The sequence below is a fragment of the Pseudopipra pipra genome, chromosome 6 (assembly GCF_036250125.1).
Source record: "Pseudopipra pipra isolate bDixPip1 chromosome 6, bDixPip1.hap1, whole genome shotgun sequence".
NCBI classification, from domain to species: Eukaryota; Metazoa; Chordata; class Aves; order Passeriformes; family Pipridae; genus Pseudopipra; species Pseudopipra pipra.
Window position 1 is genome coordinate 8,225,731 of NC_087554.1, and position 21,508 is coordinate 8,247,238.

The following is a 21,508-nucleotide window of genomic DNA, read 5'->3' on the forward strand; positions in this document are numbered from 1 at the left end:
TGGCTGAGCTGTGCCTCACAGTGCATCCTGTGAAGCACCAACGGACCACACATTTCCCCGGCCCAGGACCATTTGGATTCCAACATTAATCATAACAATAACAGACGGCTGCACGATGTTTGCAATTAAATTGGTTCAGCTGTGTACATAACCTCTGGAACTGTAAAGTCAACACTGCACCCACTCACAACTAGGGAATAGCTCTTACCTTGATCTGCAGGGAAGAGCCCGGCTTGTTTGAGGCGCTGGATGAGGGGAAAACGCTGCGCAACAGCCTCCTCTTGAGGCTGTTCTCCCGGGATTTGGAGCTGGGGCTGCCCTCCCCCGAGGGCCTGGAGCCGGCTGCTCGCTGGGCCCAGCCCTCCTCCGGGCTCCTCGGCCCGGTGTCGCTGTCCCCCGGCACAGCAGGGGTGCGCTGGAGGCAGCTGCCGTCGGCATCCTGGAACTCCGCCGGGCCCAGGGACTGCGCTTTTGTCACCATCCCGTTGGGATGGGACTGGCCTTCCAGCCGGGCTTTGTAGTCCGGCCACATGGTCTGCCTGCGGGCCACCTTGGAGCCACCATTGCAGCTGAGGTAGTTCCCGTACTTGTCTGCCCAGTCTGCTTCAGGACTCTGGAGATACATGTCCGGGGGTCTCTCATCCCCGAGGAGCCCCAGGGACTGGGCTCTCCTCCTGCTGGTGGGGCTCCTGCCCCTCAGGGTGTTCGAGCTGATGGCAGAGAGCTTCTGGATGTCGTTGAGCAGCCCCGAGATGTAGCCTTCCACTTCCACAGTGCTGCCCCGTACCACCGTCTGGGAAACATGGGGAAGGTGGGAAACGAGTAAAAAAGTCACAGTTGTAACAATTCAGGCTCAGTTTATCTTGCCAAAAGTTAGATTTTGTTTATATAGCCAAAGAAGACTCAAGGAATTTAAGGGAACAGAATTTTTCCTGCCTATTTCTCATTGTCCTTTACCGAGGGGGGAAAAAAAGGAATCCTTGGGTCACACTCTGCTGTCGGAGCAGAAGTGCTGTCAGCCCCAACAGTCAATTCTGCTGCTGTGCTCAGGCTCTAAAAGGCAACATTAGAGCCAACCTGGAATATTTCAACTCTCCTGGCTCTCTTGTGCTGAAACTGTGTGACACTACATCACTAACAGCTCAACAAGCTCCTGAAATATTGGTTCTCAGAAGTTGCAGCATGCTGCAAGCTCCATCTGCAGAACCCATCTTGCTGTTCCAACACAAGGTTCACCTCTCCCCTGAAGCACTCCCAGTGTTGGAATCAGCCTCCCCCAGTCTGCTTCTCCCCAATTTCTGCTAATGCATCTGCATCCTGAGCAGTGCAGAGCACGCTGTTCCAGCTCTGCATCCCCCTCTGCTCTGCCAAGCCACTCCAATTAAACCCCGCACACGGGGTCACCACAGCTCACAACTGCCGTGTAAGCACCGGCTGCAGAACGAGGCTGCCATCCAAACAGGCACCAGCTCTGGACAAGTAGGACACTCGAAGCTGTCAATATATTATGTAGTGCTCTACCTTGTTTTTTCTGGAACTGAAAAGCTTACAGAAGCTTTTTTAGCGCTGGGAACCAAAAGGTTCCATTTCTCCACAGAAATTCGCAGCATAGGATCACTCCTACACTTTCATGAATCTCTGCCTGAAGGAAAGTCCTTCCCTGGAGTGACAGCAATCTCCTGTTTGCTAACTGAGCTCCAGGGATCTACTAAACATGCTGTATTAATTACACCAAGCCTAATATTTAGCTGGTGCAACACAGCAGCTCCAGTAATTTCAGCAGAACGCCACCACTGCGCTCCGACGAGCGCCTGGTTTGCTCAGCGTCTGAGAATGAAAGGCACAACACAACATTTCTGTCAAACAAGGTGAGGGAAGGACAACCCCACTCATTCCATGGCACACACACCAGCTGCAGCTGGAAATTCTGGTCTTCACTCTACTGCCTCACCACACACATTCCTCCACGGCCCAGCCGCAGCCACGGAACAACGTGCTGGGGACACAGACTTGTTTGACCAAATTGGACAAAAGTCATTCCAGAGAGACTTGTGTGTTCTCAAAATAAGAAGTCTCCAAGAACATGCTGTGGCCTCTCTGGAAAATCCACTCTAGTGCACACCTCCTACTTAGAAACTCCCTAAAATTAGACTCAGGTCACTCCCATTAAGACAGTCCTACCCTCAGTGGACAGGGAAGATGGCACTTAGCCTTGCTTTGCTGCTGTGTATAAAGACTGCATCAGATTAATGAAGAAACATCCACTTTTGAGCCAAATCTATCTGGAGTGCTCTTACATAGATCATGCCTTACTGAGCAGAATTGAGAAATTATTTTTAACAAGAAAAGCCCCTTTTTATAAGCTACACACAAAAAAGGAACAACTCTGACAGCTGAATCCAGGACTAAGTATAAGGGCTTGGCCAATTAGCACTTTAAAAAAAAATCTTATTGACTGGTATAATTGAACAGGAATTAATTCAAATGGAGTTTACCCAAAATACTCAACTATGCAATGCAGTCTCAGAGAGTATTTGCACTTGGACTTACTGGGAAAAAAAACAGTGTTAGTTTAAGATTCTCCTCTAGTTCTTAAAGCCTGTTGGGTATTCTGTCCTTGTTCTCTAAAGGCTTTGCACCTCCTTTCAGCTTTTGCCACGCTCAGCTTTAATAAGTCACACATGAAAGTACCAACCAGCATCAGGCTCAGGGCAAACGCCCGGAAATCTCTTCATGCACATTCCTGTTTTGACAGTGATGCCTCACACTGTTTTTGGAGTAGCCTTTGCCAAAATGGCTCAGTTTGCTCTGGAAACGCAAATTGGTGCAGTGTCAGGAGCCTCACTCAAGTCAAGGTACAGGAGAGTGCTGTCATTTCCCCCAGACCCACGGCCCCACACCCTGGGATTGATGGAAATTGGGTTGCTTGACATGATTTGTTCTTGATAAATCCACACTGGCTGCCAGCTATTACCCTGCTATCTCCTTGGAAGTGGCTGCAAATAGATTACTTGCTTATTTGTTCCACCCTCTTTCTGGGAATAGAAATTATTCTGACTGATCTGCAATTCCTTGAATCTCACTAGGCCCAGCTGACTTGAAAATATGCAACTTCTTAACTAAGTCTTATTTCTGTTCATGTTCTGTTCTTATTCCAGCTTGCATTCCACCCCTTCATGCTCGTGCTAATTGTGTCAGCCCTCTGAACACACTTAATAAAGGCTGCAGAAAAATCATTAAACACTTAAGAATTCCCGGTGTCATCTGTTATTAACTTTCTTCCAAGATCAGCAGTGAGCAAATTCTTTCCTTCATCCTCCTTCTCCTCAGTGCACTTATGATGTCTCCTTAGTGCCCTTTATGTTCTTTGAGAATAACATCTCTTTTTGTGCCTTGGCCTTCCAGTTTTGTTCCTACATAAATTTCTTTTCTCTTTGCCCTTTATAACTTGACCTAGTTTCCACCCTTCTGAGCAATCCTCCTGCAGTTTAAGCTCATTAAAGAGCTCCTGATCCAACCAAGTTGGTCTCTTATTACACATTTCATCTCTGCTCTGGACTGTGCTCCTATCTCCTACTATATTTTGAACCTCAAAGCACATTCAGTACACCAGGCAATACCTCCTGCCTTTTTCTTTCACCTGTTCTTCCCGGGCAAGTCTTTCCTTTACAAATCAGCATTCTGCTCCAATATGATGTGCCATTTCAGCTGCAAGTCTGATTATGTATAAAACTTACATTATACCAAATATAGTCCCATTTAGTCCCCATGTTTTTAACACCTACACACAAAAAGCTAAATATATTCATCAGATGGCCAACTCTTTTTTATATCCCTCCTAAAACCCAAGTAGTAACATCTCTATTTGACAACTCACCTTTCAGCTTTTAAGCCCCTGGAGCATTTTTTTTTTTAGAAGAGAAGAAAAACTTCCCACAAGCTCCCAAGACTTTAAACACAATGATTCTGTCACTATCATTCATTTCCCTTTCCCACAGCAGGTCCCTGCTCTCACTTACACAGTCTCCAAAGCCAATTCCAGCAGCCAACTGAACCCACCCATCCACTAGAATCACCTGTTTCTGCTTACTGAAGGACTTGCTCTGAGGACATGCTCCTGTTTAATATGTCCTACTTTCCATCAAAATGCTGGTTTAGAAACCCTTTTAGCCCAAACCCTCCTTTAGTCCTTGCTGTCCTCACTTGTCCATGAACAGCAAGCCAGTGCTGCCCCACTCTCTCCCACTCAGGCTTCCCTGGCAACTTCATTACCAGCCCAATTTGCTCACCCATGAGAATGACAAACCTGCTAAAACAGGTCTGTCCCTGAGTTCTCCTCCTCCCTTCCCTGTACAGCAGCTGAACACATCCCAGGTCCTGTCAGCTCCACGAGAGCTTTCCCATGTCCCTGTGTCCACAGTGACAGGCAGCCAAGCTGGTTACTCCAACAGTGGCACCCCTGCAGTTCAGGACACTGCTGTCCCTATTGCTCATGAAGGTACTATCAAAGCCCAGCCCCTGCCCTCCCCTCAGTCCCATACAGATCCCACCCTCAGCCCCACTTCTGGGGCAATGGAAACGCTGCAACAGCGAAGAGCCGCCTCCCTCTCTTACCTTCATGGGCTGGAGCTGCATCCTCGTGATCCTCGAAGGATCTACCACTGGCTTGGGGCGCCTCAGCGTGTCCAGAATGTTCTGCCATTGGGGGGGCAGGCCCACAAATTTGCCCTCCTTTGGGTCAAACGAGGTGTGGACACGGTGCTCAAAGTTCTGCGGAGCCGAGATCTCCGGGCGTTTCTTCTTCTTCTTGCGGAACATGACGCCTGCAGGGGGAGGGCAGCGCCGTCAGTGCGTGTCTGCGCCCGCAGCGCCCGGCCCGGGCAACACCGGTCACTTCTGGCAGCTCATTGCACTGCACCAAGGGCATTCTCTGGGGAAAAGCACTTGAACAAGCACTGATCATCACAGGAGGAAGCAGAGGCACCAACACAGCAAAGACTTGCCCAAGACCACCCGGCAGCTCCATGGCTGAGCTGGGATTTCTACTGACTTCCTTTATTTCTACAAATTCACATTACCTGATATAAGCATTCAAAGACATGTTAGAGATGAGTATTTATATCTTACAGGCTCCTACCTAGGTTAAATGGCTCTGGAGTCCAGCCAGTGAGAGTGTTGATGCCACTACAAGCCTGGAATGAAAGGTGGTTATGAACAGGGCTCAGGTTGTCTTCTCACTGGTTACTGCAAGTAATTAATATCCACTTGGTTCCAATTTAAAGACAACAGAGCTGTTGCCAAAAGAAGATCTGCCCAACACCAACTTCGGATCTCAGTTTTTCTTGCTTAGAGGGCCCGTGAGGGAGAGGGAAGGTGGGAGGTGGAAATCAAACTCTGTCAGCAGGTAGCTGAAGAAGCTAAAATTAAAAACTAAGACTCCTTCCCTTGAGGGCTGAGACAGACAGCTTGTGTGAACAGCCAGTGTAAGTGCAACAAGCCAGAAGCAGCTAACACTGAAATATTCCCAAACACAGGAGACATTCAAAATCTGAATCTAGATTTTATAGCCAAAAAAAGATAGTTAGATAAATAGAAAGCTAAGAGATCAGACCTCTCTGAAATTGGGAAGATATGAAGGAAAAGGAAGAACCGGAGCTCTGTGTGCACAGCCTAGGAAAGGCGGAGGACTGCAAGGGATAGACACAACCTCTTTCAAGGTCCCTTCTCCTCTGAAATGTTCCATGATTCCACTGACTGATTTGGGAAAAAGCTCCACAGGTTTATTAAAGCAATTAAAATCCACCAGTAAAAAAATGAAATCGTTTATATGCTCTTCCCTTTCCACGGACAACTTGACTGTTGGCATTTGCCTCTCACTAACACTGCTCACAGCAGTGAACGGCTCCTCTTCCCTGACATCCGGCAGACAGAGCATTTTTACCACTTCAGCTTTGTAGCAGGTCACTCTTCCCCTGTACAGGCCCTCGGCCTCCAACTATTTGTGCTGAACAAATATTTGCAAGGGTCAGAGAAACAGACCACAGCGAGATAACCTCCTGTAGTGGAGACAAGAATACACTTCTAGAGGACACCCATCTCCAAAATCAGCACATCACAGGGAAATCTAGGGCAAACATTTTCCAGGTTGTCCCACTCTAAACTTGTTTAGGGAGCAAAGGGCAGCCACCAGCTGAACAATGACTGATTCCTGGCGCTAGACAGAGGTCCTGAAATCCAATCTACACTGGCTCCCAGTTTGGTCACCATGATCCTGCAGCCACAGGGGTGGGAAGTGTTTGTATGGCACAGAAGGACCTTTACTCCATCTAACACCCCATTCATGCCATCCACCCCTGGTGAAACCCACCCCTCACACTGACACTGGCCACTGCAACACTGCAGTCAGGAGTCCACCAAAGATACCTCACAGTTGGAAAAGAAAACAAAAGGTTAGCAAACTAAAAAAAAACCACAAGAGAAGCTGGAAGCAACTGTTCTGCTTGGAAGAGGCTTCACAGCCAGAATAATCTTTGCTCAGAACAAGCTCCAATGAAAACACAAATCCATCTCAGTGGAGAGCTAATGGGAAGGGTGTCTGTGCTCCAGGTCTGGATTGCAGCTTCTCAAACAGTGATTCATCTCTCAGGCCCCTTTGGTGCTACTTATTAACTAAGAATCAAGACTAAGGTCAGAGGGCAATTCTTTAAGGAAAAGAAAAGTGCAGTCAATACCGGAAAGGAAAGATGCTCATGGTGTTAGTACTGCTCAAACCAGCAGCTGGAGCTGCTAAGGAGCTTCCCAGCCTCCAAGGAGAACAGGGAGTATCTCTCCAGTATTACAGCAAGTGGTTCAGTTCTGAATCCATAATACACATCAGTCATGACTGCTCCTTGATCCACCAGCTCAGGGGTATTTCCAGACACAGAGATATTACTATTTCGACCAGCCTTTTTCCTTCTCCTGCTCCTTCTCTCACAGCTTCATAATGAAAAGATACCCAGGGCATAGCACAGTCTCTTCCAAGTTTGCTCTTTAACTGCTTCAGGTGGCAAAGAGTCTTGTAAAATGGGGTGTTCCCATTAGCACTTGTAGCATCAATGGTTTTCTGAACATGTCAGGCATTTCCCCACAAGGAGAGTGATTCAGACTGAACTGCTTCAAAATGCAAATTTTTAAAGCCTTTTTTGGCCCCAACCAGAACAGTGGCTCTGTCAGCATCTCAGCTTGCACAGGCACAAACACTGCATCTGTACACTGCCATAAATCCCCATAGCTGTCACTGAGCCCCTGCCCTGCACTGCCATCCCAGAGCCCAAAGCCCCCCAAGACCCTGCAAGGAACAGCCCCAGAGTTCCTGCTCGGTTTTAGGGGACTGGCTGACATGGCCTGCAAGTGCCTTATTGGCTTATAACAGACATCTCAGAAACAACACAATGTAATCAGCTCCACACACAACACACCCCTGGGCACCCAGTGGCATTTGCTTTACATCTGATTAGAAAGAGATCAGACAGGTGGTTTAAAGGTAAACTGCATTAAGAGCAAATGAAATCCATACACTAAAAATAGTTATTTGAAATATGGATTGTAATAATCTGGGTAGGTTTTGCATTTCATCGAGGAGCTCTGTATTTAACCAGCCTCCTTTCACTTTGTGGTTTTCATGCAAGAGCTATTTATTTTTATTTCCAATACCCAGCTAAAGAATGTTTAAATAAAACACATAAAAACAGGCCTTTTCTCAGTCAGTAAGAAATTCATAAGAACATTTTATGCATATAAAATTTTGTAAATCAAGTCAAACCTGTATTTAAACATAGACAGCATCCCTTTAATATAACAACACAAATACTGTGACACTGATTTTATAATAATCTACTAGACTTTAGTCTTTCATTCAGTGCTGACAACTGTACTGTAAGAAATGTCACAAACATAAATAATAAAAGTCACTACCACAAGACAAAAGCAGTCGGAGATTGAAATTCTCTCAGCGATCCATTCCTGCTGCCTGGGAAACCACGTTAGGTTTTTCAACTCCAGATATAGCTGTTCCTGGATGATACAGTTCCCAAAGCTGACACATCTGCCAGTGAGCACGGGAAAAAAATCCCACCGCCAGCGGATCCAGAGCAGGGGGAGGGATCGGCTGGGAAGGAGGGGCAAGAAGAGAGAAGGGTCAGGCTCAGATGAGAGGAAGGGGTGGGAAGATTAAGGATGGAGGGGGAATGAGAGTTAGGAAGGAGAGAGGAATGGGGGGAGCCAGGCAAGCCCAGGAGCAGGGCACAGAAATGAACCAACCCCTCTGATAAAAACAAGTAGCTAAACGTTATGAGAAATGGCTCCTTCCAACGCCCAGCTAAAGGCAGCAGCAGGCACTGGCACTTCACCCGACCTGCCTCCCCCCTGCTCCCGGCCAGCCCCACGCTCCCAGGACCCAGGGAGCGTGCCCTCCCTCCCTCCCACAGGCACTTGATGATAGCAGGGCAGCGCGGAGCTCCTCCAGCCTCGCTCGGGCAGCTCCTCGTTCCAAACAAGCCCTCCCTCCCCTCCCCGCTGCAGCAGCGAACTCACTCATCGGCTCCTCGCGCCGCTATCGCGGATCTGGACACAGCTCCCTACATTCCTCCCGCCCGGACCGCAGGGAACGCTCCGGCCCCGGGCTCAGCAAAGCCGGTCCCATCATTTCCAAGTCCTCCCGCAGCTCATCCGCCAAACTGCTCTGGCCAGCTCCGAGAGGGGAGGGAGAGGAGGAGAACTCTTCCTACAGGACCGGAGGAACTGCAATATGCAGAATGAGTTTGCAGTAGGAAGATGAAGATCGCAGAGAACCCGCCAATTAAAAGGAAAAGCCTATTTCCATGCTCTGCTCCGCAGGTCAGTGTCATGTGCTGCCTTGGGAATGGCTCCCAGGCTAACCAGGCCATTAGCCATGCGTGGCACATGCACACATGTGTGTTCACACCGAGGGAGCTGGCAGGGTGCGTACAGGGAGTTCCACCACAGCCCAGACCTACAATCCTCCTGGTTGCCTTCCTGAGCTTTCCCACATCCTTTTTATTTATAAGAGGCCATCAACGTTCACAGCAGTTTGCAGACACAGAGAAATGACAGGTTAGGTCCCTGAGGAGCTCACAAACCCAAATGTGACTTCACTCAGCAAGGAATGGCAACAAGGGTCAGTGGAAAGCAAAACGGTCCAAAATCTGAAATGGGATCTAAGAGCACAGCTCTGACTCCATGACACCTTCCTCAATTGGCTGCAATTCTAGTTTTAGAAATACTGGTTGAAGCACTTTTTTCCTCCTAAAGGAGAGTGGCTATTTGCTTGCTGTGCATCCCTTCCCCCCTTCCAAGTCCTTTCCCTGCACTCCTCTCCCTCCCCAGCCCCCCATGGCAAAGCTGCGTGTTGGAGCGAAGCAGCAGCACAGCAAACTGATGTAATGCTCTAAATCCTGCCCAAACACACACATGAGAGCACAGATTAATATTACATTAGAAATAAGCTTAGGGAGAGACATATTTGTTACATTGGTGGGTTTATTTCTGACAAATGAGAAGAACAACTCAACTCTTTGAGATTTTTTGCCATGCCTCCACTGAGCAGGGTTCGAAGGCTCCAGTGCTGCCTCTTCCTCCCCTGCTCCATTTCCTTGCTCGTAAATTAGGGTTAAAAACTACAAGCCAGTGAACGCCTGTTTGCTCAGCTTGTTTTGGATGCTGCTGGGTGACATATTTTTAGGTGTGTTTTAGCTATACCGCCCCAAATTCATTCTGGGACCTATCAAAGCATTTGCATAGAAAAGACCTCTTGAACTTTCCAAAACCAGTGCTGGCATGTCCCAGTCGCTAATGGGCTTTCCCTGGACAATAATAAAGTTTTCCCTTATTTACAGGCCCCTAGGAATCCCAGCTGAAGTCACTGTCCCATCGGGCCAGTCTCTGAAGTCAGGCCCCACCCTCCAGAGGTTTCATCTAAACAGACGAAAGGTGAGGAAAAGGAATTATTATCCTCATTTGCAGACTAGACAGAAAAAAAATTACTAGCCCGGTTTCTTCCCAGCTATGTCTAGAACAGCAAATCTAAAAGAGCTCCCAGGTATGTCTCCTGGCCACTTTTTAACTTTCTGTCAAGGCCAGATCCAGACCCAACACACCCTGGCTACAGAGAGAAAACACAGGTGCACGGCCCCAGCAGCAGCCAAGACACACTCTGCCCACAGGTTTGATCTTGACACCAGCACGTAGGTCCAGACACTGTGACAGAGCCCAGCAGCACAGACAGAAACCACACCCAAACCTCAGCTGCAGTCCAGGGCCTTGATTATTAGACCAGCCTTTCATCCTGGGTTTGGTGTGTGAGAGGGTACAGCCACCAAACCCTGCTCAGCACCAGAGGAAGTGGCAACTCGTGTCCACCCAGAGCCAGTGGGACATGTGCTGCAGGTCACCGGGCTGAGCCCAAAGCCACGACACCAACTATGACCCTTTTTCCCCACTTAATGTTTGGTATAGCTCTGGCTATACCAAACCATGCAGTGCCTCACACCTGCACACCTCACTGATCCCTGTCCCAAGAGCAGCTGCTTTCTTCCACAGGCATTTAACGACATTATTTTGCCACAAAGGATGCATCAGGGTTAAAAACAAGTGGCTGTATTTTGCTGTTCATGCAAAACACCAAAGAGCTTCAAGAAAAGGGCTTGAAGGATTCAGGGCTTCAGTTTCCACTGTCTTGTGTGACAGATCCATTCAAAATCAGCATAAAAATACTACCGAGGTTAGAGTAAGAACATTTAAGGTTCTGTCTCCAGAAATCCACATGAAGAGACACATCATCTCTGCCAGACGAGAGGTTACGCTGGGACAAGCACAAGGGGCCACATCTGGCAGGCGGGGTCACATGGCAGGGGAAGGAGCCAAGGCGAGGGCTGTGTCTGGGGAACACGCGATGCCACAGCACCGGGCACCGCCCACAGCACCGGGCACCGCGTCCTGCGGCTCCGTCCCAGCGCCCTGCCCGGCCGGGTCCAGCTGCCTCTGGCACGAGGGGTTACGAGAGGGAAGCTGCAGGTCTGTGCTGCCCATGGGCACGGCACAGATCTTACTGTGTGCAGGGAGTCACACGCTCTGAGCAGGGCTGAACCCCCCGGGCAGACCTGCCCCAGCAGAGGCACCGGTGCTCACAGTGCTGGCTCACAATGCTCACTCCAGCAGCACAGCCAGGGGCTGGCAGAGACACCCCAGCGATGTCCCAATCACCTGAATATAGAGATGCAAGAGGTAAATTTCATTCCAACCAACACTAAACCATCTTAGTCCCTGTTTATGCTCATCATGTTCCCCCAAAGTGAGATACAAATATATTTAATTGCTGTCAGCAGCCTGCAAGGCAGTTTGCCTGTGTTATCCCCACAGGATAACTATGGGAAAACTGCAGCCCACGCAGTGTGCCCCAAAACACAGAGGAGACAGACTAGCTCGAACCCCTCAACCTGGCTGACTCTCAGTGCCTTCCTGCTCACTGCTGCCAATACCGAGATGGAAACAAATCGTAACAGACAAGTCTTCTCCCAGGGAATATCGGTTCTCCTGCTCTGTTTGCAAAGGGCAGACCTGCCATGAGTGCGAGTGCTAACACAGCCTCGGTAAAAACCAGGTTAAAACCTGAGGTGCACTCGGAACACAACACAAATAACTGGCGTTGGCTGCAGCTGTACTCTGTTCATCAATTAATTACAAAATAATCCATTTACTAACACTACAAGTAAAATGGCTCAGTCCTGGGGAAAATGTAATTTCCTGAGATATTTCTGAGGGAAATAGAGTTCGACTTTTAGTCTTTGTGCACCCTCCATCCCCCTTGCTCTCTTTTGGCAGCCGAATGGAAAATCAATCTCAGAATGACAGTACTGGCACTAATGACCCCGTCTCAGTGCATTAGTCCTCAAGCTACAGGGTAATCCTGCAACTTTAAACCATATTGAGAAATTCCCTAAAAACATCCAAGTCTCCCTTGCACTGAGTCTATGCAATTATAACTCAAAGGCAGGGGACTAGTGCAGGGGCAGGGGCGGTACCACAGACACGTCCTGCCCAGGTACAGAACTCTTGTGCTGCTCCCACTGGGATGGAACTTGAGCACCATATCCCTGCTGGTACCCAAGAACACAGTCTGTGTAATACAGAGCTCAGGGCCTGGCTGAGCTTTTACCTGCAGTTGGGCTAAGCTAGTCCAAGCTGTTTTAACCAGTTTTCTTTAAAGCAATTTGCACAAACATTTAGCTCTTTTCTCTCCTTCTGAATTTCCCTAAGCACATTAGGGAAGTAGGTTAAAAAGAGCTCTTTTTTCCTCATTGGAGGTAGGACAGTCAAACTTTTAAGGAATTCTCCTTAATTAATTTCATTCTCCTTGGGAATGAAAACCATTTTGTGACCAAAGAAGGGTTATGTTTCTCACTTTTGCAAGCAGCAGGACCCAGAGTGTCCTTCCCAGGTACATCCACGCTCACACCCATCTAGACAGAAAAAAACCCTGTGCAGGGAACAGGCTTTCCATCTGGGAGCACAGTTACTAATCCAGCCAGCTATCTGCTTGGCCACTGTTTGGTCAGCTTTGCTACTGGGTACAAAAGCCATTGCTCCCACAGCACAGACCATGTCCATACCAAGGCAGCATGGAATATCAACATCAATATACAGCTTCATCACACTTCAGGAATGAGACTTTCTGGTGGGACAGGGCTGGAGGGAGAGTGAGGCAGCAGGTTCCCTTCCCCAGCAGCTGTGTAAGGGCTGACTCAGGTTTTACCCAAGCACAGAACTCAGAAATGCAGGGGAAGACTCAGCAAATGTCTCTTACTCCACATACATCCCCCAGCCTCACCCAAGAGCTTGCACTCACCACAAATTTCTCTTCTGTTTTTCAGTGCTCTGTCCCCAAATGCATTAAAGCACTAGTGTCCTGGCAAAGAAGAAAGCAAAGATTAATGGACAGGACTGGTTTCTGTCACTGCACATACCTGGCTGTATAGTTGTTACCACCTGACAAAAATAATTAAGTACAAATGCCCAATAGAATCGTAGATTGTAAGTTAAATAGGAGGAGATTACCCAGCTTCCAGCCAGCCAAAACACACTCACACCCAGCCCCACACGAGTACTACAGCGTGGCTTCAGCAGGAGTGCTGGGAGGATCCTGGCCAGCACAGCAGCCCGAGGCTGGGAGTACACACAGGAGGGTTTGACTGGACCTCTCCATAAGGTACACTGAGGGTCCTTGTAGATACCACAGACTTCAGAGCAGACGTTGCTCTGTCTCCCGTGAAGGCAACGAGCTGCATGTTCCTGACATGCTGTCTGCTCTCTCGAGCATCATCCAGAGCAATTCTTAACCCCTTCTTCATCCCAAGGTTTTAAGAGCATCACCCTTCTCAGATTCAACAAGGCATTTTCCCTGCTGCACTCCCCATCCTCTTGAGTGTCAGTCGGCTGAATCACCAGACCCCAACACCACAGCCCCACACCTCATCCCACCTAAAAGACCCTGGGAAGCAAAAAACACAAGATCTTACTGGCAGTCCTGTTGCAACAATGCTGCTGGTGGACAATTCCAAGGGAGAGGAGCAAGAAGGGTCTGGAGGCAAACTCTCCCACTGTCATGCAGCAAAGCCGATTGGAGGACAGTGTTGCTGGGCTATAGGAGCAAAGATGAAGTAAACTCCTTCGCAAAGGAATCCAGCTCCCGGTTTTTCTTCCTGTTCAGAACCATCCCTTGAGAGAAAAAACTGTATGACCCCTCGAACTATTCTGCTCTCCCTTCACCCCGGGCTGGCACTGCCAACACACGTGCGATCGTTACACCGATCCGTGGCACGGCTCAGCTCCGAAGGGAAGGGGTTAAGCCAAGGCAGCACAGCCACTGGGGAGTGGAGACGTTAGTTCAAACTGACAAACCCAGTCCTCTGTAAACACAGGGCACAGATCCCACAGAACAGCGGCCATTAGGATGGCTGTTATGGCTTTAAAGCAAGCATGTCAATGTCCATGCCCAAATCTGCAGGAGGGCACTTACCCCTGACTCCTCATTGCTCTGTGCCCAGAGGTGAGGTGGGAATACTCCGCCACCAGAATCCGCTGACACGCCGATAAACTTGAGAGAGAAAGACGGCAGGAAAAAGCGGGAGTAGAAAAAGGGGTGGAGGCAAGTCTGACATGTTTGTACAGTGCCTGGTGCACCTAAGCTGCTGAGTTTGATTTCAGGGTGTGGTAGCAGATGGGACACAGAAGCACTCGGCACAGAGAAGCCTCGGAAAACGACATATGCTGAAAGCAGAGCCTCCTGGGACCATCTCACCTTCTCCTCTTTGTCTTCTTTCTTGGTCCCTAGAGGGAATGAGAGAGAAAGAGCTCGGAGTCACACCTGGGCACCGAGTTGTGCTGGGTCTTGGGCAAGAACCTTGGGGAGATCCTTTCCCATTCCCCTCCGCCCTTCTTCACCGCCCCGCTCCACTGTGGCTTATTAAAACTCCGCTCCTTGGCTCTTCTCTCTCGGCTCCACAGCCTTGGGGCCAGGAGCTGCTACAGCTCCTAAAGAACCCGCCATCTCGCCCTGTGTTTCAGGACCTGCCACCAATCCCTTGTCATTCCTGGCAGGAAAGCTTGCATTGCCAGCTCTATGGCTGGCTGTAGAAGAATTCACCCCATTGATTTGCATTGCAGATGAGCAGCACATGACCTGGTGCTTTTCCTTTTGCCCTGTCCTACCGGGAGTGAGTCAGTGCTGCCGGCTCTGGAGTCTGGGATCACCCTCCCATCCCGTTGTGCCTCTGGGTTTCCTGACTCCTGGAAATACTTTCCCCAAATGACTCATGCCCAGCAGCACCAGCTCCACCACCAGCAGCACTGGCCACCTAGGTGAAAGGGGCAGAGGACACTTTGGGGATTAGAGCCCAGGAGAGGTCAGAGTTCCTGTCAGCAAACCCATCAGCTGCTCTTGCTCCACTGCAAATTGAGAGGCTTCTTGGCCTCTCCAAACCACTAACAATCTTGGCTTAACCCTCTGGTGTTTTTAGGTCCAAAGACCAGAGATAAAAGCCATAAAAATCCACCCCCATGACTTTTTAGGGGTTTGTTTTGGGGTGGGGTTTTTTTTTGGGGGGAGGGGGTTGGTTATTTGATTTTTGAACTGCCCTTAAAATAAATAACTGACATGGTACAAACAATCATTAGGCTGTTCATCATTATTGCTGGAAGTGGCTTGTCCAGCAGAGATGGGCCAGCCCAGTGACCTTTTAGCCTTGTTCCTTCATTCCTATTTCTTTTCCTACCTCTCCATCCCACCTCAAAAGGCTGCAGTATGTTTGTACAACAACCAAGGTCACAGAGGTAGTTGGGATTCACCAGCTCTATGGGGACTATAATAGAGAAAAGAATTGGGGTTCATAGAGAGAACCCTAAAGGTAATCCTGGCAGTGGAGCTGATGGTCTGAGGTTCCTAATCCTCATTTCCAGACCTGCCAGCTAAGTTGTGGAAGGGCTGCTTCCTGAGCGTGCAGTCACCACTTCGATGTTCCACTGCAGGTCCCTGCCTGCCACAGCCTGCCACAGAGACCCGGGCTTCCTGCCTGCTCCCTCCCTAGGATGCAGGAAATACTTAGCCAGGTTCCTTTCTGTCTGGGGATTAGCTCCTCCAGGGCAAGCCCCGTACCCAGATGTAATCAAAAAATGAAAGTTCCTGTTAATAGTAAAGGATAGTGAATAGGAGAGGGGACAGCATTCTTTCCCAAAAGGCTGGAACTCCACGGCAGAGCAGCGCGGTGGAGGATCAGAGGGGAGGAAGCTGAGGTGATCCTGGGAGGTGTGGAAGGAACGCGTCGGGGAGTACAAACTGTCCCTGTCATCTGTGCACCAGGGCTTTGCTGCTGTGCCAGGCACGGAGGAGTCACCCACAGCACCAGGGCGTTGGGAGTGCCACAGACAAATGGCATTTACAGTCTCCAAGGAGTCACCCAGGCTTGGAGCTGGCTCCAGATTTGCATGAGGACTGTATTTCCTGGGTTATGTGCTGAGACAGTCTTCTAGAACAAGAGAAGTTCTTTATAAATGGAAGAGCCTGATTTTACTTGTCAAGACACAAGCTTAGATGAAACCAAGGCAGCTCTGAGTCGGTGTGAACCTCTGCTGCCTACAATCTTAATGAAAAATTAGGACAGTTTCCAGTCTTTCTATTCACACTTTGGTCCCAGCAGTCCTACACACTTTGAAGAAAAATTTCCCAGTAAAAGCGACGCACCTCTAATTTTCCCCTTCAGCAACTGTTCCCTTATTACACATTTCACTGCTCCTTGCCTGCCCACTGCTCCCTTCTTACCTAGAGAATTGCACAAGACAATATAAATAATTATACCGGTCCATGTCTGTAAACACAGACCTCCACGCCCCACTCCTCCTACGGCTGCTCTGTGCTGCTCCTCCAGGCCTGGCAGCACAAGTGCTGCAGGCTACGCTGACTAAAGGCTTGCATCGAGGCCTGCCTGATTTATCTGCCAGCAAAGGCCCTTCCGTGCTCCCTGTCCCCTCCCCAGACACAAAGCAAAGCCGGTGTCAGATCCCAAGTGCTGATCTCAGCTCCTCACCCTGCCCAGTCACGTCACTGCGCCGGGAGAGCTCCGGGACCTCACGTCCTGCACTGCTGCAGTAGGTTCCATTGAATCCCTGTCCATCTCTACCAGAACACACTTTTGTGAGGAAAAAAAAACACTATTCAATGTTTTCCTATTCCAACAGGCAAGACTGGGCACTTCTAAACTTCAAAAGTAAAAAGTCAGAAACACACAGGCCACAACTCTACCAGGTCAACTCTCTTTCTTCTACCTCAGCCAGGAGTAATGTAGCTGCCCACCTGTCTGGAGCCTGTGGAAACTGGGGAAACTGCTAAGGAAAACTTATTTTTATTCAACAAAGCTTCCAGGAGAAGCCTAACACTAAGGAACGGGAAATCTGATACACTCAGGAAGTCCCAATAAGAACTACAGCAATTCCACCCTCAGAGCCAGACCTTCCAGCAGGGCTCCACTGAGCTCAGGGATTTGATAGGGGGCACAAATGCTCTTCCCCTCCTCTCTTTCACGGCTCTGCAAATCCAGAGTAAGCTGGTCAGGGAAGCGAACAAAATACACCAAGGATGGGGCCAGAGGGGTCACTAGGAGAAGAGCTGTGTTGCAAATTCACACATCAGCACCAGCTGGTGGGAGGAAGCTAGAGATAGGAATCAAGTCTGGGAGTCTCATAATCACCACATGACATTAGCCAGGGCTGGAGATAAGGAGGGAGCAATCCAGAGGCAGTTTCGCTTTAACTGAGTGCTCACAGCTCAGCCACCTTCCCCCAAGGCTGTCGCTTCAGAGGGGGGCAGGAGGTGCCAGGAGAGCTGCCTGCATGGCCAAGGCTGGAGTTATCCTCCTGCTCACTATGCACTGCTGCCCTTGTCCAGGGAGTGTCCAGAGATCCCAGCAGGACAAAGCCCTTCCAGCACTCCCACCACAGAGCTCACCCTGTGTGCTTGCAAACTCTCCAAGGTTTACAGTCTAAACCAGGTGGATTTTTTTCCAGTTCCAAACAAAACACAAATGCACCAGAGCTGAAGAGATGGAAGCTGGTTTAGCCAGAGCACACTCAAATCTGCCAGGGCGGTGGGGAGCTCGGAGTCCCTCTTCACCATATGCACATTCCAAACACAATCAGCCTGGGTCACATGGACAAAGGAAATTTGTGCTGCTTCAGGTTCTCCTTGGGTTACAGCCAGGTTCTCCTGGGCCAGGCAACTCCAATGGTGGAACAAAGCACAGCCAGCAAGGAAACAGCACAAGGAAATTCTGCCAAACTGAGAACACCAGAGGCAAGAATCACAGAATCCTAAAGGGTTGGAGAAGACCTCCAAGATCATGGAGTCCACCCTTTGACCCAGCACCACCTTGTCACCCAGCCCAGAGCACTGAGTGCCATGTCCAGCCGTTTCTTGCACAGCTCCAGGGCTGGGGACTCCACCACCTCCAGCCCCTTCTGATGCCTGACCACCCTCTCCATTAAGTGAAGAAAGCAGGTTAAGTTTAAAGAGAGTAAAGAAACAGCAGACTTAAAAAATGTCAACTCCCACTCTGGTGAGAAGTTGAAGCCCAGGAAGATCACCTGAACACAGCACAGGCTATTTTGCTACTGGTTAAATTCCTGTGGCTTGGTAGACGTTCCCTGCAGATAAAATCAATACAGCTTGGATCACAGTCACCTCACACCTCTTCCAGATCTTTTACTTGCAAAAACTGCACACACTCATTTGGTTATTACAGAAGTAACGTCACGCTCCACCAGACAAGCCTGTGCCACCCTCTACAAAAGGTGCATCTGCTGCTTCCCACAGAAGTCAGGACGATCAGTCCTGCAATGGCAGCATCCCAGCAGAAAGCCGGCGTTGCCTACAGATTCCCAGGTCACCTTGGGAAAGTCATTCTGCAGGCTGGTAAAACGACTGTGACAATGCTCAACTCCCCCACAACAGAGGCGGCTTAATCTGTTGTTTTTCCAAGCAAGCTGCGATCCTTGAGGATGCTATAGAAATGCAGATTGAAATCCCTGGCTGGCAGCACAGGAGCACAGACCCAGCCTCTGTCCCCAATAACTAGGTCAGTCAGCTATCACTCCAGAATTAACCAGAATCCAGCAAATTCCTAGTGGCCAAAATAACGGCAGCACAAGTCTAACACCCTGTGCTGACATTACTCACCCTCTACCTCTGGGTACGTTCAAACCCAACTCTCAAGAGCTTAGAATAATTGGAGGGTTGGAGTTTATGCTTGTCAAAATCCAGGCACGTGGCTCCATGCAGCACAGGTTTCCCATCCCACTTGCTTGTGGAGGCAGGGAACAACTCAGCCTTAGGCAGCTGAAGGCATTCAGCCCACCTCAGGAAAATCAGGAAGCTGCACTGCTAATCCCGTGCCAGGGAACGGGTGTCACATCCCCTCCCAGCAGCAGCCCCCTAGACAGCAGGGGCAGAAGGGGCCTTTGCCCTCCAGTGCTGTATGGGAGCTTATCTGGGGGGAAGGCTGGTAGAAGCAGGGCAGCTGTTGGAATAGAATCCGAGGAAGAGAAGAAAGGAAAGGTTGATTATTGCAATGGGGATGAGTATCCAAAATGCATCTCAACCCCCTGCCAGGGGATGAGTATTCAAAACTTACTTCAACCTGCTCCAGCTGCCGAGGCTGGACCAAGCACTGGCTTTCCTCTCACTGGGAAGGAGATGGGTGAAGAGTTAAACATGTAGGGGGATGTTATTATTATTACTATTTTTTATTTTCAGGCTCTGTTTTTCTCAGCAGCCTGGCCTACAGTTCAGCAGCCACAAACCTGCAGTGCAGGAACTGGACCTGCTTGTTCTGCCACTGAAAGCAGCTTGCCCCAATGTTGTACCCTCCGTTTCCCTTGGCTCCACAAGCTGTGAATGCTCTGCAGTCCTCAGGAGGGGTTGGAAAGGATTAAGTGGTTATAATCCCCACTCAGAGATTTATTGATATAATATAGAAAAATGGTAGCTGTGACATCCTTGTCTAGTGCTCTTAACTGCTACAACAGAGGAGAGAGAAAAAGTTCATTTCTACCTCCCATAAGAGCGATTTTTGGTCTCTTCTGACAGTAGTTACAGAAGCCTCTCATTTTCTTTATCTTCAGCAATCTCCTCCAGCCTTCATTTGGGCTGGAATTTATAAGAGCCTCAATCCCAGCCTAAGACAGTGTGAGGTGCTGGTTGCTCTGGGACACAGTTTCAGCAGCACACACAATAAAGCTCCAACTGTCACTTTCTCCATTAAAAATAAGTTTCAGAACTCCCCAAAGCGTGTGGGCAATTATTAATGCTGTCAGATCCCACAGTAAGGGACTGAAACGTGCACTCAAGTCAGGCAGTGCCTGTTCCAGAGGACAGGCACCCTGTGATTAATGGAGGCCAGACTGGGCACAGCCACAGCCCTCCTGAGCACACGGACCTGCTGGCTCCTGGCAGAGCAAGCATCCTTCCTTTGGAATGAGCCTGGGCCCTGCTGGCTGCTGGGAGAGGGGAACCATGGTGGAGTAACTCAACCGGAATCCTCTCCCACATGACACCAGAAAATAATCCACTGAGACGTGTCTATTTATATCTATATAAACATTAAAGGAAATCTCCACATTCTGAATTATGATAATTCAGGAAGGAGCGACATAAAACATAGTCGTTTAAACTGTAAATAAAATGTAATGTTTCCCATTCTGCACATTTAGAGATTCTGAAGATGGAATTGTAAAAATAACTGAAAAACTTCAGTTCATCATCTACTTCATCATTCCTTAAGCTACTAATTCAAAAATACTTTTCTTGCTCATGTGCTCTCTGAAGTGCCAAATAAGTTTTACAAGCAAATGAATTCAGAAAAAAAATACGTTCAAATAAAATAAGTATTAAGTTAGTTCATGTGCACATGTGACCTTTGAAAACAAATTCTTGTTAACACTCAAAATGAGCATTTTCTTATTTAGGTCTTCAGAACTTTGATGAAAACTGAAAGCCTGGGGTAGAGTTGTGAACAAAGATTTGTTACAGAAATACTTGAGTAGTTATCTGGAAAATTCCTTCATTTCCTTCTTTAAACTGGGACTGCCATTTGTTGAAGGTACAGCCACAGCCCACCACCCAGACCACCAGTTCGGAGTAGCCAGACACAATTCAGGTGACCCTGAGTTCTAAGAGACCTTTTTAAAAACATGCCTTTAAATGGCACAGGAATAAAAGGCAACGTTCCCTAAATAAGTTCCTGGCTCAGCTTTACGTCACTCAGCTGCTGTTCGGAGACGCTTCGGGAGAACATATTTAGAACTTGGAAGAGAGCACAAAAGCCCAAAGAGCTTTGCAAACTCCCCATTTGGGAGTGAGCAGCAGAATTGGTATTTTCTTCCCTATTAACACCGGCCAGTATTTTATAAGAAAGGGTCAGAAGTCAGGAGGTTGCCTCAGTGGCAGTCGCAGACAGGAGCATCTTATGCTGATGAGGTGCTACAAGACCTGAACTACGTGTGACATTAGTTATTACATTTACGTTTCTAAGGAAATAAACAGCACACATTTTATTTTATATTGCAGAGCAGCAGCTGGGTTTGCAGTCTGATTTCCCCCCTCTCCCTGCACACTCAGAGCTCTGATTCCTGCAGATTCCCTGTGAGTGTGCCCGAAGTGGACAGCTTGCTGCAGCAGGAACAGCTCAGAGGCCACTCCCCAGAGACTTCTTCCCAGAGTCAGCCCTAACAGCTGTTCTGGGGGTGCAATCCAAAATCCCTTGAAAGCAGAGCTTTTTCACTGACTTCCACAAGTGCTTCAAAGATCCTGATTCTGACTGTATGTTACAGGAAAGAAGTTAATTTCTAGCATTGTTATAGGCAGTGATGTACTTTCTTGGCCAGGGCCCAAAGTACTCATTATAAA

The 21,508-nt window shown here is 48.8% G+C and overlaps 1 protein-coding gene across 6 annotated transcripts in view; it reads right to left on the minus strand.

The window, feature by feature from the left end:
- The window catches only part of PAK6 (p21 (RAC1) activated kinase 6), a 42,995-nt gene that overhangs the window by 11,007 nt on the left and 10,480 nt on the right, over nucleotides 1-21,508 (minus strand). The window contains exons 3-8 of one of the 6 annotated variants that reach the window (XM_064659989.1): nucleotides 13,575-14,385; nucleotides 12,905-12,964; nucleotides 8,575-8,781; nucleotides 7,960-8,149; nucleotides 4,615-4,823; nucleotides 209-793 (exon numbers count right to left, since the gene is read on the minus strand). In XM_064659989.1, the coding sequence (XP_064516059.1) occupies nucleotides 209-793; nucleotides 4,615-4,818 (789 nt within the window). In that variant the 5' untranslated portion in view covers nucleotides 4,819-4,823; nucleotides 7,960-8,149; nucleotides 8,575-8,781; nucleotides 12,905-12,964; nucleotides 13,575-14,385. Of the gene's footprint in view, nucleotides 1-208; nucleotides 794-4,614; nucleotides 4,824-5,137; nucleotides 7,844-7,956; nucleotides 8,313-8,574; nucleotides 8,782-12,904; nucleotides 12,965-13,574; nucleotides 14,386-21,508 lie in introns of those variants that run through there. The other 5 variants (XM_064659988.1, XM_064659986.1, XM_064659987.1 and 2 more) reach the window with 5 other exon arrangements.